We start from the raw sequence: 16,218 nt of genomic DNA, 5'->3' as shown, positions 1-16,218 counted from the left end.
GGTGTGGACTGCATCCAGATATTTCATGTGTTGACCGCATTCCAATTATAAATATTTTAGGTTAACTGGTGAATCTAAATTGTCACTATATGAATAAGTTTACATAAATGATTGTGTCCTATGATGCACTGGCATCAAACACAGTATAAGCCTAATTTCTGTTTTGTGGCCAATGTTGTCAGAAAATTCCCCACTATCATGGACTAAAATAATTGGCTTTAGGAAATTGATGTGTAATGTAAATTAAATTAAATTATTACCTTTATCTAATTTTAATGTTTTTCTTTTGTAAAGCACTTTCAGCAACATACTGTGCTTGAAAATGTGCAATAGAAATAAAATAAATATTATTAACATTACCATTAACATTTCTGCACAATATATCAGTTATTAAAACATTACTGACCGTTGAGTCCTTTGTTTGACGAAGTTTATGTGTTAAATTCAATAATTTTTCAACTGTATCTTCAGAGACATTTGGAGTCTAAAAAGAATAACAAACGTTAAAAATGAAGATGTCTACTCTACACTGTGAAAAATTTGGTTAAGCATATGTTTTATTAAGAGCAGCATACATTGGCAACAAATATTACAAAGTAAAGGCTATTGCAGTCATAAAACAATGGGTAAAAATAAACTACTAGTTATGGCTCATGGTTTACAAACTTCAAAGGACTAATTTGAAGTGAGTAATGACATCAATCAACCATGTAAACAATAACATAAACAATTTACTATACATTTACTTGAGTTTTAAATATTATCAGGTATTCAGCATATGTTTTTTAATTTATTTTATTTTTCTTGTTTGCTGTTTTTGATACATTATTCTCTGAAGTTCCATTTGACCAAATCTTTACTGACCTATTGATGATACTGCATAAAGTAATAAATGTTCACAGCACATTGTCACACTTCCACCTTCACTCAGAAGATAATTATATTTTGCAGGTATTTCAATTACAAAAATATACAGTATGTTAAAGATTTGCATAAGAAAAGACATTTTAGGAAACCCTCTCTTTAATTGCTAAAAATGCTAACACTTCATATTGCCATGAATATAATAATAAAGTTAACTTAATGACTACAGATTATAATTTCAATCCAATAACCTAACAAACAACAGACACCTATGCTGTGAACAAATAATTCAAATGGCATAAAACAGTATGGAATAATCAAATGTATTTAAGAAGCATGCAAAAAAGCTAGGTAATTCACAGTTAAAACATTTATTCTAATATTAAATAGAACTGATGCCCACCATTCCATTAATAATTTCTTTTTCTTCTTTCATGGTTAGAGGCTTAACACTGTGGAACAGGAACATGGTAAGCATCTCAGGACTTAGCCACTGCTGGGTGCTGCTTCCAATTACAGGTGGTTCTGCCAGAGCTATGATACGGAATGAAGGATGCACTGGAAAGACAGATCTGAAAATAACCCAGCATAGAAGTGAATTAAGAATTAAATAAACAAGTAAAGTAACTGTATGAAAATTAAATACAACAAGAACATATTTCTACTGAACTGACTATAGTTGGTTTTTATGTTAATGTCAAAAATTACCTCTAAGATGTGATTCACAATGATTACACCATATTTCATTTTACTTCAATCATTCACACAGCCACAGTCTGTTCTTGCTTTATCTTTGTTCTGTTCATGTTATTTCCTTCACACCCTTCAATTGTTATCTCTTATACCTCTTTTCTTATAAAATCTGTATTTAAACTTTTTCCTATCATTTCACCATTTACTGCACTTGCTGGGAAACTGTGTTGACCAACATTTTTTTCTGCCCCTCAAAACCACGAATAACCAGTTTAGTCAAGAACAGACATCATGTCATGCCCTGAAACCACAACAGGATGGGGCTTGTTTCATTATATCACTTATTGTAAGAAAGAAAGCATTATCCTGAAATCCCCCTATTCCTGAAGTAAAGCCAAGGAGACCAAATTTCTGAGAAAAAAAACCATTTAATTTCAGAAAACACAAGGGAGAATTTAAGCAAACAAAGCAACTAACAGAAAAACAAAATTCGGTTGCAATTATGAACAGCCTTTAACAGGTTTTGTTCTTGTGTTCAAGGACAGAAAATTGTTGTGTTCTTGTGTATAAGGAGTTAGAAATTGCTAAAAAATACTGAAACTGCCTTACCACTATAGGGTCAAGCATTAGAATCATGTCTGGATTTTAGAAACAGCTTCCCTATGCAATGGGGACAACTGAATGAAGGACTCTGCAGCAACAGTAGAAGGTTTGGTCTTTCGGGCCCACTAAAAGCTACTTGCCTCGCAAAGATACAAGTCTTCTCTGTCTAAACCTGAAACAATGTTATGTTTTGCTGCCTAATAGCTCAGAGGAATCTCAGTAACTTTCAGTAGTTTTTTTTTTTTTTTGTTCTTTGTTGTATGTTTGCTGCAGTAACTTTCTTCAACCCCTTTTGGGATAGAGATTGTTTCTCTGACTCTATAAAATAGATATACAGAGTGCTGAGAAAAGGTATTCACCCCTTTACTGATATCATCAATTTTTCACAATGAATGGCCGCAGAACTTTAGACAAATTGTAATAATAAATAAAATATTGCTACATCACAATGGTCTGTGTGTTCAGTCCCTCTGAGCAATCTGATTGGTTAGTTTGTCTTTCGTATGATTGGTCAGTTTGGCTTAGGTTATGCAACAAATGAGGAAGTGAGAGTGTGAGATGCACAAAGAGATGAAAAGGTGGATGAGGCACACTGAGAGAGGTGCTTTCAAAAACAGAAAGGCTTTATGGAGAAGCATCACGCAAATACAGATGAAAGGCAATTTTTGCTTTCTTCTCCTTAATATTTGTCAGTTTCTTATTCAGTAACAGTCTCCATATAACGTGTATTGTAAGTCAAGATGTAAAATTGTGGTTAATAACTCATAACTTCATACAGCTCAATTTGGTTTATAGTTTTAGCATTTTGGTTCTGGTAAAATTCTTGTAGTTCTGGTAATTACTCTTGGTGGTTCTTGTTTTGATTTTGTTTATAGTTTAGCCCTAATGGATTTTGTTTCTGAAGTAATTTGAAACTGTTTTTTGTTCCAGTTTCTCCAAAGCACCCCTATCTTCTGACCTATGCTTAGCCACCTCTTTGCAGTATAAACAGTATACTAAAAAGGAGAGTTAATCATTCTCTGCAACCTAGTGCTAGCATTACCGAGCATGGACAATAAGGAAGCAAAGGCCTAAAAGTTAAAAAAAAGTGAACATATCAAATACTTACTTCAGCCTGCAAAGAGTGACACTGAACAAAGTAAATTAAGTAAAGACAAAAAAGCTCAACCATAAAAATTAACAAAATAACAGCAACTCTGTTTATGTGGCTGTTAGAAAAATCCCCAAAGATTGCTTAAGCAATCTGAAATAATTTAAACTAATGTGTCCCTCTGTCAATCACTTATCCAAGACTTAATTCACGTATGGATGCACTAAAAATCTACAGTATTTTAAAATTTATCTTCTCAAATCTTTCCATAAATGCCAGTAAAGGCAGCTATCTTTTGAACTAAATCAGTTGTTAGATGAGGAAACTACTCTGTCTTTTACTCAAACCATGTTTCGGAGAAGCCAATAAATACAGCAGAATTTTTTTCTTTTCAGCTTCTGGAATTCCAACAATACACAAGCTTTTAAGGACCACTTCAAGTGACTTTACACAATTTTCCATGTGACTAGTTTAGGTCACAGAACTCTATAGTTTGTGAGTTAGAACATAACTGTGACAAGAACAGGTCAGTGAGTCCAGCAAAGCTAGCTGAATCTATTTACATGATTTCTCCAAAATCCCCAAAGTGCTACAAATGTACTACAATCCTTGGTAACTTATGCTATGTACCTATAGTCAACTTTGTGAAAAAGTTTTGTGTGAAATTTATTTAACTACTTTCTATTTGTGTTCCTGTGTTACTGTTGAAGAAGTAATTTTTAACTAGCAGTTGGTATTCATTATATTGATTGCCCTTCATAGTTACAAAGACATATATCATAACACATCTTTTTTAAGTTTCAAACTTCCGAGCGTACACAAATATAACAGTTTATATATAATGGACATTTATACATACATATACAACCGGGGACAGAATATTCCAATAATCAGTCAATAGAATGGGAGTAGAGTGTAGTTCTTGAATGTGGCAGTAGGTATTGTGTGCTTATAAATGTGGTTAATCAGTCTGCTTAGCAACATCGTGCCGAGTTGATAAAGGACAACCCAAGTTGTTATCAACGCTCAGTTCAGAAGCCTGCATCTCTGATGGTATGGGGTTGCATGAGTGCGTGTGGCATGGGCAGCTTGCATGTCTGGAAAGGCACCATCAATGCAGAAAAATATACTCAGGTTCTAGAACAACATATGCTCCCATCCAGACGTCATCTCTTTCAGGGAAGACCCTGCATTTTTCAACAAGATAATGCCAGACCACATTCTGCATCAATCAAAACATCATGGCTGCGTAGGAGAAGGGTCCGGGTACTGAAATGGCCAGTCTGCAGTCCAGATCTTTCACCTATAGAGAACATTTGGCACATCATAAAGAGGAAGGTGCGACAAAGTAGGCCCAAGACGATTGAACAGTTAGAGGCCTGTATTAGACAAGAATGGGAGAGCATTCCTATTTCTAAACTTGAGAAACTGGTCTCCTCGGTCCCCAGACGTCTGTTGAGTGTTGTAAGAAGAAGGGGAGATGCCACACAGTGGTGAAAATGGCCTTGTCCCAACTTTTTTGGGATTTGTTGACACCATGAAATTCTGAATCAACATATTTTTCCCTTAAAATGATACATTTTCTCAGTTTAAACTTTTGTTCCGTGATTTATGTTCTATTCTGAATAAAATATTAGAAGTTGGCACCTCCACATCATTGCATTCAGTTTTTATTCACGATTTGTATAGTGTCCCAACTTTTTTGGAATCCGGTTTGTACATTCCATATTACTTACCAAGCAAAATGACACCTTTTATTGGCTAACTAAAAATATTGCAATATGCAAGCTTTCTAGGCAACTCAGACCCATTCTTCAGGCAAGATATAATTGATTGATTGAATTGATTACATCTTGCCTGAAGAAGGGGTTTGAGTTGCCTTGAAAGCTTGTATATTGTAATCTTTTTAGTTAGCCAATAATTGCTTGACTTCTCATTACATCTATAATGGCTAACACAGTACAACACCCTAGTACTTAATTGAAACTATCGAGCATTGGTTTAATATCAGTTATATGTACAGAATAATACACATACAGTGGTGCTTGAAAGTTTGTGAACCCTTTAGAATCTATATATATAATTCACTAAGGCAAGACAACCATGGAAAGCACACCGGAAGCGGCATGGATTCACTAAGCCGCCGGCAAGTGAGACACCTATGGCACACGCAGGAAGAAGCCACGTCCACCAACTCCAAGACCATTGGATACGACGACAACTCACAGAGCCACGCCCACCAACTTGGACGCGACGACACAGAAAAGCCGGCGTCATTTATATTCGTCTGTCGTAGAGGTCACATGCAGCTCTGACCCACGTTGACTGTTCATAGAGGCATGTTTCTCGCGGAGGTGAATCGCCATATGCAGTGTGTAAAACTGTTTGCCAGGGGTATCCCATGGGATCCTTAAAACATTCCTTTACAACTGAGGTTAAAACACAATGAAGTGAGCAGTCTTTAAAAATCAAGTTTTCGGTTACGACGCACGACCGCGTGCATCATAGCAAACTGTTTTACACGCTACATACAGCAATTCACATCCGCGACAAACATGCGTCTTCTTAGATGCTCCTGCACCTGTACACACACCCTTCCCACCTCGCTACCACCGTGGTCGGGTGTCTTGGTGGATTATATATAGAAAGGCAGCCAAAACCGCACAGAGCAATGAAAAGTCTACGTGAGTCACAAGTGCATCTGGACAGTACAAAGACGACAATGACTCAAGTGATGAGTTGGAGGTGGGCACATGAGCAGGCAGTGTATACTAAACGAGAAATCAGCAGACTAGCATGACGGAGGGAGCGGAGTGGACGTCCTTCTCCTCTCCTCCAGTTCCACCCTCCGCGCCTGAGTGCTGCACAGACGATTGTGTGTTTGTTCGTTCCGTGCATTGGTTAAAACCCAATAAAGGAGGCAGTCTTTAAAAACCAATAAGCCCTGTGCCTCTGTTTCATTACCGTCTCACCTGCTTCACCAATGCAGGCCTTGCAACAGTCGATACGCTCTCTCGGCAGCTGACCTTCTCTGTGCCTGACCGGTTCACACAGAGGCACCATATGACAAGGCGGTGTGTATGCTTCGAGAACAAGGGTGGACGCGACAGGACTATCTAAGAAGAGGCATGTTTGTCACGGATGTAAATCGCTGTATGCAGCGTGTAAAATGCTGTATTGTATGTTGCCCTCTCCAGAGTTGCATCTTTTCATTCACCTACAGTCATATACACAATGAAGTGAGCAGTCTTTAAAAACCAAGTTTTCGGTTACAACGTATGACCGCGTGCACCATAGCAAACTGTTTTACACGCTACATACAGCAATTCGCATCTGCAGCAAACATGCGTCTTCTTAGATGCTCCTGCAGTTTGTTCACACCCCCCTCCCACCTCGCTGCTACCGTGGTCGGCTGTCTTGGTAGATTATATATAGAAAGGCAGCCAAAACCGCACAGAGCAATGAAAAATCTCCGTGAGTCACAGGTGCATCTGGACTGTATAAAGACGACAACAACTCGAGTGACGAGTTGGAGGTGGGCACATGAGCAGGCAGTGCATACTGAATGAGAAATCAGCAGACTAGCATGACGGAGGGAACGAGTGGACGTCCTTCTCCTCTCCTCCCGTTCCACCCTCTGCGCCTGAGCCGCACGGACGATTGTGTGTTGGTTCGTTCCGTGCATTGTTACAATGTTGCTTTTCTTGCTGATTTATTACATTACCGATTTTTCAAATGTTAATTTTCTCCCTGTGCTTAAAAATTATAAAAAAACCGGCCTGATTATGCGGCGTATGATACGCCGTGGGTTGGCTAGTTTTCTATATTTCTGCATAAATATGACCTAAAACATCATCAGATTTTCACTCAAGTCCTAAAAGTAGATAAAGAGAAACCAGTTAAACAAATGAGAGAAAAATATTATACTTGGTCATTTATTTATTGAAGAGAATGTTCGAATATTACATATTTGTGAGTAAAAAGTATGTGAACCTCTAGGATTAGCAGTTAGTTTGAAGGTGAAATTCTAGTCAGGTGTTTTCAGTCAATGGGATGACAATCAGGTGTGAGTGGGCACCCTATGTTATTTAAAGAACAGGGATCTATCAAAGTCTGTTCTTCACAACACATGTTTGTGGAAGTGTATCATGGCACGAACAAAGGAGATTTCTGAGGACCTCAGAAAAAGAGTTGTTGATGCTCATCAGGCTGGAAAAGGTTACAAAACCGTCTCTAAAGAGTTTAAACTCACCAATCCACAGTCAGAAAGACTGTGTACAAATGGAGGAAAGCCAAGACCATTGTTACCCTCCCCAGGAGTTGTCGACCAACAAAGATCACTCCAAGAGCAAGGTGTGTAATAGTTGGCAAGGTCACAAAGGACCCCAGGGTAACTTCTAAGCAACTGAAGGCCTCTCTCACATTGGCTAATGTTCATGTTCATGAGTCCACCATCAGGAGAACACTGAACAACAATGGTGTGCATGGCAGGGTTTCAAGGAGAAAGCCACTGCTCTCCAAAACAAAATTGCTGCTCGTCTGCAGTTTGCTAAAGATCATGTAGACAAACCAGAAGGCTATTGGAAGAATGTTTTGTGGACGGATGAGACCAAAATAGAACTTTTTGGTTTAAATGAAAAGCGCTATGTTTGGAGAAAGGAAAACACTGCATTCCAGCATAAGAACCTTATCTCATCTGTGTAACATGGTGGTGGTAGTATCATGATTTGGGCCTATTTTGCTGCATCTGGGCCAGGACAGCTTGCCTTCATTGATGGAACAATGAATTCTGAATTATATCAGAGAATTCTAAAGCAAAAATGTCAGGACATCTGTCCATGAACTGAATCTCAAGAGAAGGTGGGTCATACAGCAAGACAATGACCCTAAGCAAACAAGTCGTTCTACCAATGAATGGTTAAAGAAGAATAAAGTTAATGTTTTGGAATGGCCAAGACAAAGTCCTGACCTTAATCCAATTGAAATGTTGAGGAAGGACCTGAAGCGAGCAGTTAATGTGAGGAAACCCACCAACATCCCAGAGTTGAAGCTGTTCTGTACGGAGGAATGGGTTAAAATTCCTCCAAGCCGGTGTGCAGGAATGATCAAAAGTTACCGGAAATGTTTAGTTGCAGTTATTGCTACAAAGGGGGGTCACACCAGATACTGAAAGCAAAGGTTCACATACTTTTGCCACTCACAAATATGTAATATTTAATCATTTTCCTTAATAAATAAATGATCAAGTATAATATTTTTGTCTCATTTGTTTAACTGGTTTCTCTTTATCTACTTTTAGGACTTGAGTGAATGTGATGAGGTTTTAGATCATATTTATGCAAAAATATAGAAAATTCTAAAGGGTTCACAAACTTTCAAGCACCACTGTAAGTCAGAAAATTTGGAAGATGATCAGCGCACTACCCTTCCATTTAACCTTTAAATAAAGAATAACAAATGAAATAGAACATTATTTGTTAAGACAAATGGAATAGTATTTAAAACATTTATGAAAGTAAAACAGGAAATAAAATGTCAAATTTACACTTGAAGATGAAAAGTTGGAAGTGCCACAGAAAGGACTTTTTATGAACTTCATATAGGATGGTAGTTAGGAAGTCTGAGCTATGCCTTACAATTAAAAATAAAACTATACCACACAATTCTGTCAGTGATATGTATTATTTGTGTTTTTTAACACACAAGAACCTTTATAAAAATGTTAGTTTTTAAAATAAGGACTATCAATAACTTTAATCCTATATACAATTCAGTAACAATTAGTGGTAAAGCAGAGTATATTTGGAACAGCAGTCTGCTTGGTATTCAACTCAGTCTACAGAAGATCTACATGATGTGCACCTCTATACAGTACAAACAAATACTAAATTTATTTTTGCTGCTTATTAGAGCTTTCTTTTAGAATTAAAACTTATTGTTAAAACATACTGTTTTTGTCAGCCTTCTAAATAACTTCAAAAACAAACATTATTGTCCCTTTTCCACGGAAAAGTGATTTACTGAGTGATGAAATTTATTTTAGGCAAGAATTAACTTTATAGACAGTTAAATTAGTACAACCAGTCCACCATAATAAAAGGATTAAGTGTCCATTCGGTTGCTATGTCTCTATAATTCTAAAAAATGGCACAAATATTTTAGTAATAAAACACATTGCATTTGTCATTCTCAGAGACAGCATATCAAAAACTTGAATACTACTTTTCAAATACCACACCAAATGGCATATAACAGACATATATGCATTGCATGGTGCACTGCAAACATTAACGCCCAGATCTAAGTCAATTATTTACATTTCAACCCATCTTAGATGAGTAGCACAGCAGGTTGATTAAACAAGACGGAGGAAGAGCTCTTCAAAAGTATGCACTGATTGGAATGATATGCCAGCAAAAAAGTAAGTACATTGCCAGGGATGGCATGCCCTCTGTTTGTAAGGGATGTCCAGGAAGGACATCAGATAGGGATGCATAAGAAGCTGGGAGTCCGATCTGTCCTAAAACAAGTAAGGGTCTCAAAGAAAACTAAAATCCTAAAGACCACAGACTCACTGCGCTTGGATTGGGGAGAAGTCTGTAAGAGGTAAAGGATTAACTAGAAGGAGGAAGAGAGGATAGATGAAAAAAAGAGAGAGAAAGAAAGATGGGATGTCAGATTTGGAAGCTGCTCAAATGAGAGAGACACTTTATTTAGCAGACTGGATAAAATTCACATTTTGTTGGTTTATACTGCATCTCTTATGTATATTTCTCTTCTGGTTCGTCCTGCTTCCACCTCAAAACCTGTCCCACCCACATGCAGCCGACACGGCATTTCTCAATTGTTATTCGTCCTCTTCCAAAGCCTTCCCCACGCTGCCAGCGGCTCCTCTTCAAAACCGGTCCTGCCCACACACAGCCGACACGGCATTTCTCAACAAGCTAAGTAGCTAGTACGCTTACAAAATAAAGCAAACTCTGCATGCAGCAAAAATTTACTTCTCCAGCAAGATTCCATGCTCAGAACCATCAACCCCTTCGCTAAATCATACAAACACATGCATGAAATTGCTCAGTCCAATCCAAAAGCATCTGTACGAATGGTTTTCAATGAAAACCCTGGGCAGGATTTATGACGATACAATGCCCTGACATGTCACATCAATGTTGCAGCGATTTTCATTGCAGAAGATGGCGAACTGCCTGCCGAAAGGGACATTTGCATTTATCCCATAGGCAACTCCTATAAATAGATTTCCACGCTTAATATGAATTGTGATCTTATGGTTTACCCACTTTTATTCCCTTACAGAGACACAAAGATTTACAACATGTTCCCGATAAAAGAACCGCCAAGCAAATGAGGCTTACTGAATGCCAATTTTACGCGTACATATTAGCAATGAGGAATACATTTAGTATTTTGCACTCCAGCAGCAAACTATTTCAACAGTACGTCGTATATGCGTATGTTAAAAGGGCGCGCGTCTCAACTATCTCAGATTACATCAACAAGATCTGCGTGTGGAACAATACAAAAGACTATCAGACACACTGCAAGCAAATAGTGAAAATAACAATGTACGTGTAGGCAAAATGATCATATTACCGTCCACATTTCCAGGAAGTCCAAGATACATGCAACAAAACGTTACAGTACGTAAATTCGGAGAGCCTGATTTATTTATCATTTTCACATGTCATCGTGCTTGGCCGGAAATTCTACATGCACTGTCCGATACCCAAAGACCAGAGCACAGACCTGATATTGTTGTATGAGTCTTTTGGATTAAGCTTCAGGAATTACTTAGAGACATTCTACAACAACATCTTTTTGGGGTTGCTATTCATTTTATTCACATAATCGAATTTTAGAAGTGCGGCCTTTCTCATGCCCACACGCTGTTTACTCTTCACAATAATTCTAACAGCCAGTCTTCAGCCACGGTCAATTGTACGTGGTTTTTTATAGGGTTAGATCTTTCGACTCTATCTGTCGTCTCCACCAAAACACCTAATAACAACTGCGTCTTTCAAGAAGTATTTATTTCTTCTTGATTTCTGAATTCCTTTCTCACCGTTTTCCGTTCCCATTCTTACACCGCCGTATGCTACGGTGGGCGTCGACTAGTATATACTATTTTGTATCTTTATCCCCTCACTAATGTTTATTTAATAAATCTTTTATGTGTATCTTGGCCACTGTTTACAGATTCTGAGCATTACAGCAGCAACCAAAGTGACCCCCATTTTGGCTATATATTAAAAATGTTATGAAACCTGGTGTCCTGTAAAAAGTGTTAATTGTGAATGGCAATCTACTTTTAATTTTAAAACAAATCATTCACACTGCCCTGAGAGGTGTATAATTAACAATGTATTATTATGTATTAACTATAACTTTGAAACCTTTCAGGATTAAATTATGTCTAAAACAACTTAGTGGACAAGATTTTTAAATTCTTCTAAGATTTTCTTTCTTAAAAGAGCAAGTAAACTCAGTCCACATCTTACATTGAAATTTAAGCAATACTAGGGGGGAGGCTGAACGCACATTAAGGAGATGCGGTCAGATCAGCTGCCGTCTTGCTGCTGCTGCTGCATGTTCTGCATGTCACGCTGCACGGCGATCATTTAAAAGCCTGTACAGCAGCTGTCCTTTTGTCTCACTGCCTTGTCTCGCGGGACATTAAAGTGTCACAGAGAAAATCACGTATCGTCTCCTTCCAAGCTTTTTTTTTTTTTTATAATAGAAAGATGTCATTTATCAAACTTAATGTTAAAACCATTCTGAATAACAGGTTCTAATATAAAATGTACAGGCAATTGCATGTATTTTTATGACTATACTATATTGTGTTTACAGATTAAGCATAACATTAGGGGAGCTTTCTGGCAGTAGTGGCTAAATCTATTGATATATAGTGTACATGTATTTTTCAGTACAAGAATACAGTGAATTTACAATTGAAATATAAACCAAGTGAACCAAGAGGAAAACATATGTACAGACTAGTTATTTTAATTTAAGTACACTTACACTCAGTGTTAAAATCTTAAGTGGTAAAAACTGCTGTTTAAAGCAGGTTAACAGGTACCAATGGATCATTTTGGCAACAATTCAAAGCTACAGATCCAGACTTCAGTGTAGCCTTGTTCTTCAAAACAAAATAATCACCTGTAGAATTTGTGTATTGACAATTTAAACCAAAGGAAAAAAATCAACATTTAAGAAACTGGGTGCTGTTTAATTGTGCCTAGTTGTCAAAGTTCACAATAAATATTGTGCAAATCTGTATAAACTAAACAATAAGCCCAATGCCTCTATAAATGGTATGAACATGATAAAATAAATTTTGCACTATTTTTTGAATGAAATTAGCATATTCATAAGTATCCCTAAAGTTATCAGTTAAGTTAACTCTTCTCACAGGCCAAATATTGAAAAATATGTTAATGCAAATTACGGAGCCCCTTCATACCTTTCTTTAACAATGTGGTCAAAATTAATTGAACTAAGTAGAAAAAGTGTGCTCAATGAAATTATCACTTACAATAAAAATTGTGAGATGTTTCTCAGTCAATGTCAGTGCTAATTCCACTACCAATGAGACTAATACAGTACACCTATCAATGAAAATATAATTCATACTGTATCTCCCAATGGATGAATTCATTCAGGCGAGGTCCTTTGTCAACTAGTGCTAACTACTAATAATATTAGCATTTATACAGAAGATGTAGCCTAAGGGTCTCTAGTCACCTAAATATGCCAATGAAACTATAACAACTGTGCCACAAATAGGAAGTGGGAGGGTGGATGGCTTATCACCTTGATGAATGCAATAAGCCATACTATCTTTGCTTATCTCTGTAGCAAAACTTCTCAACCATGCTGATAGCCAGTAACCTCATGATTTCAATCACAACACAACAAATATATTTTTGTGTATATGTTATTGTAAATGCAGCATGTGGGTGTCCTTCCCTTTATTAGTCAAACCATCAAAATTAAATTTATAACCTCAGCTACTACAAATAGCTTTTAATAAAAAAAAATATACCTTTTCTGCATATCTTCATCTGTTAATTTATATACCTCCTTTAACGTTTGGTACCGGTCTGCTGGAATTAATCTAGTTCCATCATATAGTGTTAACTCTCTGTCATGAATAAGTCTGTAAAAATGAAAATGCATATTTCAAACAATATTCTTAAATATGATAGTCAATTCAACAAATGTAAAAAGTAATATATTTTCTGACTGACCTGGACAATACAGAGAGAGTCCCCAGATTCACTCTGTGAATACCATCGAGTATAACCAGTTTGCCTTCCTGAGCTGCTGTAACCAAAGGTGAGGGTCTCCATGACGTGTCTCCATTAGGTAAAGTGTACCTTTGCTGGAGTAAATCTCTTGCTGTCATATCCTGTTAACATTATAAAACCCATAAAACCTTCCATTTTATAGAAATTTCTTTAGAATTACTATGAAGACAATACCAGCAATGCATAAGTAAAAAAATATATTAGATCAAAGATAAAAGCAATAATGAATGGTGCATTGTGAAAAATTAACTTTGAAAGTAAATTAAATTTTTCAAGGTATTGATAATACTGTTTAGATATGCTAACTCATTCTTCACATCTACAGGAAAGCAACAAACTCTACAAATGATTAGATTTAGATGTTTTATAATCGTCAAATGAAGATGAGTTAAGGATTAGAAATAAGTGTTAACAAATTGGTTTAGGTTAAAATAAGACAGAAATAAAACAAAATACAATAAAATCTTGCTTTATCTTTAGATGAAAAACATCCATCCATCATCCAACCCGCTATATCCTAACTACAGGGTCACGGGGGTCTGCTGGAGCCAATACAACACATGAAAATAAACAGTCTTTTTTTCTTTAAAGTAAAAAAAGATTTACTAATATCAATAGGCAAACAACACTTGACAGTAAACACTAAGGTAAGATGAGGAAGATTTCCACTGAAACACATTCAAATAAACTAAAATTAGTACTAAAATGTAAAACTTTAAATTTACCAACAAGCCCAGTTCTCTTAATTAGTGCATTTTAGAAAAGAGGTCTTAGCCAATGTGGCTTCATAATTTTGGGGCAACCACATTTTTGTGATAGGCACCACAGAGCACAACAGCTTCACGAACAGCTTAACAGTGGCTGAAAAAAGCAAGTCTCATTTTCTTCTATGAAGAGGAGACTTTGTTCAGTCTGCAGTAGTCAACAGTCAGTATTTCAAGACTCTGTTTTTGTCCTTTAAGGAATGGTTTTCTTACTGCCACTCATTCTGTCAAACCTGTTGTGCCTTGAAGTGCCTATCACACAAGCTGGTGACCCTCAGAAATCCATCCATCCATTATCCAACCTGCTATATCCTAACTACAGGGTCACGGGGGTCTGCTGGAGCCAATCCCAGCCAACACAGGGCGCAAGGCAGAAAACATACCCTGGGCAGGTTGCCAGCCCACCGCAGGACCCTCAGACATTTTTCTTCTAATTGGTTTATGAATTTAGGTCTGCCAAATCTCTTCGTAACAGCGTTGATTCCAGTTTCCAAATGTTATTGGATTGTGTAGGATGCCACTGGATTGTGTAGGACACGATACTCACTGTCACTTTGATTTTTTTGCATTTTCTTTAAATGAAAGGCCCATACTTCTAAGGGTAATAATGCTCTGCCACATTTCATTTAATTGCTATTTTCTTGCCAATATCACAAGAATATTGTCCAAGTAGTAATTCAGAGGGTGCAGTAACACAGTCTGTTCTAACTCTGCTTTAAGACAGACAGAGGGTTTTTAAGTAATCAACAGAAATTGAGACACCTGCGAAAATTGTTTAATTTACTTAAATTGCTGTTGTAACCTACACTAGTTGTTCCCTGAAGAAGGCCCATTAGTAATATTTTGATATTAAATTTTCAGTTTTTGCCAAACTAAACTTTAAATTTAAACCTCTATCAGTTTACTACTTACATCATTCATCATTCTAAGTCATTCATTACATTTCAACTGATTAAATTTGAAAAAAAAATTTGAAAAAACCAAGGTGTTCTAAAACTTTTGACCAGTAGTGTATATATTAAGGCTAGGACTCAATTAAAAAATAATTAATCTCATAAATGTATACAATTAATCGCATCTAGCATTAAAACATGTCATTATAAAATTAAAACATGAATCATGAAGTTAATACAAACTGAATCATAAATTTAATGTAGAATCAACACAAAGGAATTTTAAAAAAATTAATGGCATAGTTCAAACTTAAACAATGACCTAAAACATGAACTTTTAACAAAATAATATTTGCACAAGTAAAACCTGATTTGAATGCCTTCCTAAAAGGTAATTTCAAAAGAAGGCAAAAAGATAACAAGGTCAATGTATTAATTATCAAATTGGCGCAGCATATGAGACACAGACGTGTTAAAGTAAAATTTTAAAAAATGAAATGACTATTGACTTTGAATGTACTGATAAAGACTGATTTAACTGAAATAATATGCATCTCTTAAATGGGCATACATTAATACTATCCTTAATTGTTCTTTGTCATCAACGACTTGATAATTATACTCTACACAAGTGCCATGGAAATAATGGTATAGTGTACATGGGTCCTGCCCAGAGACTGACAAGCTCCTCAGGTAGTTGAGACCCATCTGAGGAGAATGGCACTACCTGGAGAAGCCGACATAAAAAGTAGCTCTGTGGTTACCATTTTGAATACACAGAACTTATAGAACACTTAATGGCCAGAAGACGTGCTAGGGGTCCATCTGCTTGGGTGCATGTTCACCATTGACTCTCTCAGAGGTGGCTCTAACCCAGGGTCAGTGGAGTAAGGCACAGAGAGGACCTTCTGTATGAACAGGCAAAAGAACAAAGCACAAATCTATACATTTAATGCTTTTACAGTTGGTAGAATCGTTGT

General features: G+C 36.7%; 1 protein-coding gene across 1 annotated transcript in view; it reads right to left on the bottom strand.

Annotated features, from left to right (window-relative positions):
- vwa8 (von Willebrand factor A domain containing 8) overlaps positions 1-16,218 on the bottom strand; it is a 482,517-nt gene that overhangs the window by 263,478 nt on the left and 202,821 nt on the right. The window contains exons 13-16 of the mRNA XM_039745289.1: positions 13,522-13,682; positions 13,317-13,430; positions 1,268-1,436; positions 407-484 (exon numbers count right to left, since the gene is read on the bottom strand). Coding sequence (XP_039601223.1) covers positions 407-484; positions 1,268-1,436; positions 13,317-13,430; positions 13,522-13,682 — 522 coding nt within the window. The remainder of the gene's footprint in view (positions 1-406; positions 485-1,267; positions 1,437-13,316; positions 13,431-13,521; positions 13,683-16,218) is intronic.

Source organism: Polypterus senegalus, chromosome 2 (genome assembly GCF_016835505.1).
Source record: "Polypterus senegalus isolate Bchr_013 chromosome 2, ASM1683550v1, whole genome shotgun sequence".
In the NCBI taxonomy this organism is placed as follows: Eukaryota; Metazoa; Chordata; class Cladistia; order Polypteriformes; family Polypteridae; genus Polypterus; species Polypterus senegalus.
The sequence above is the reverse complement of the archived record's forward strand: the minus strand, read 5'-3'. Positions and strand labels throughout refer to the sequence as shown.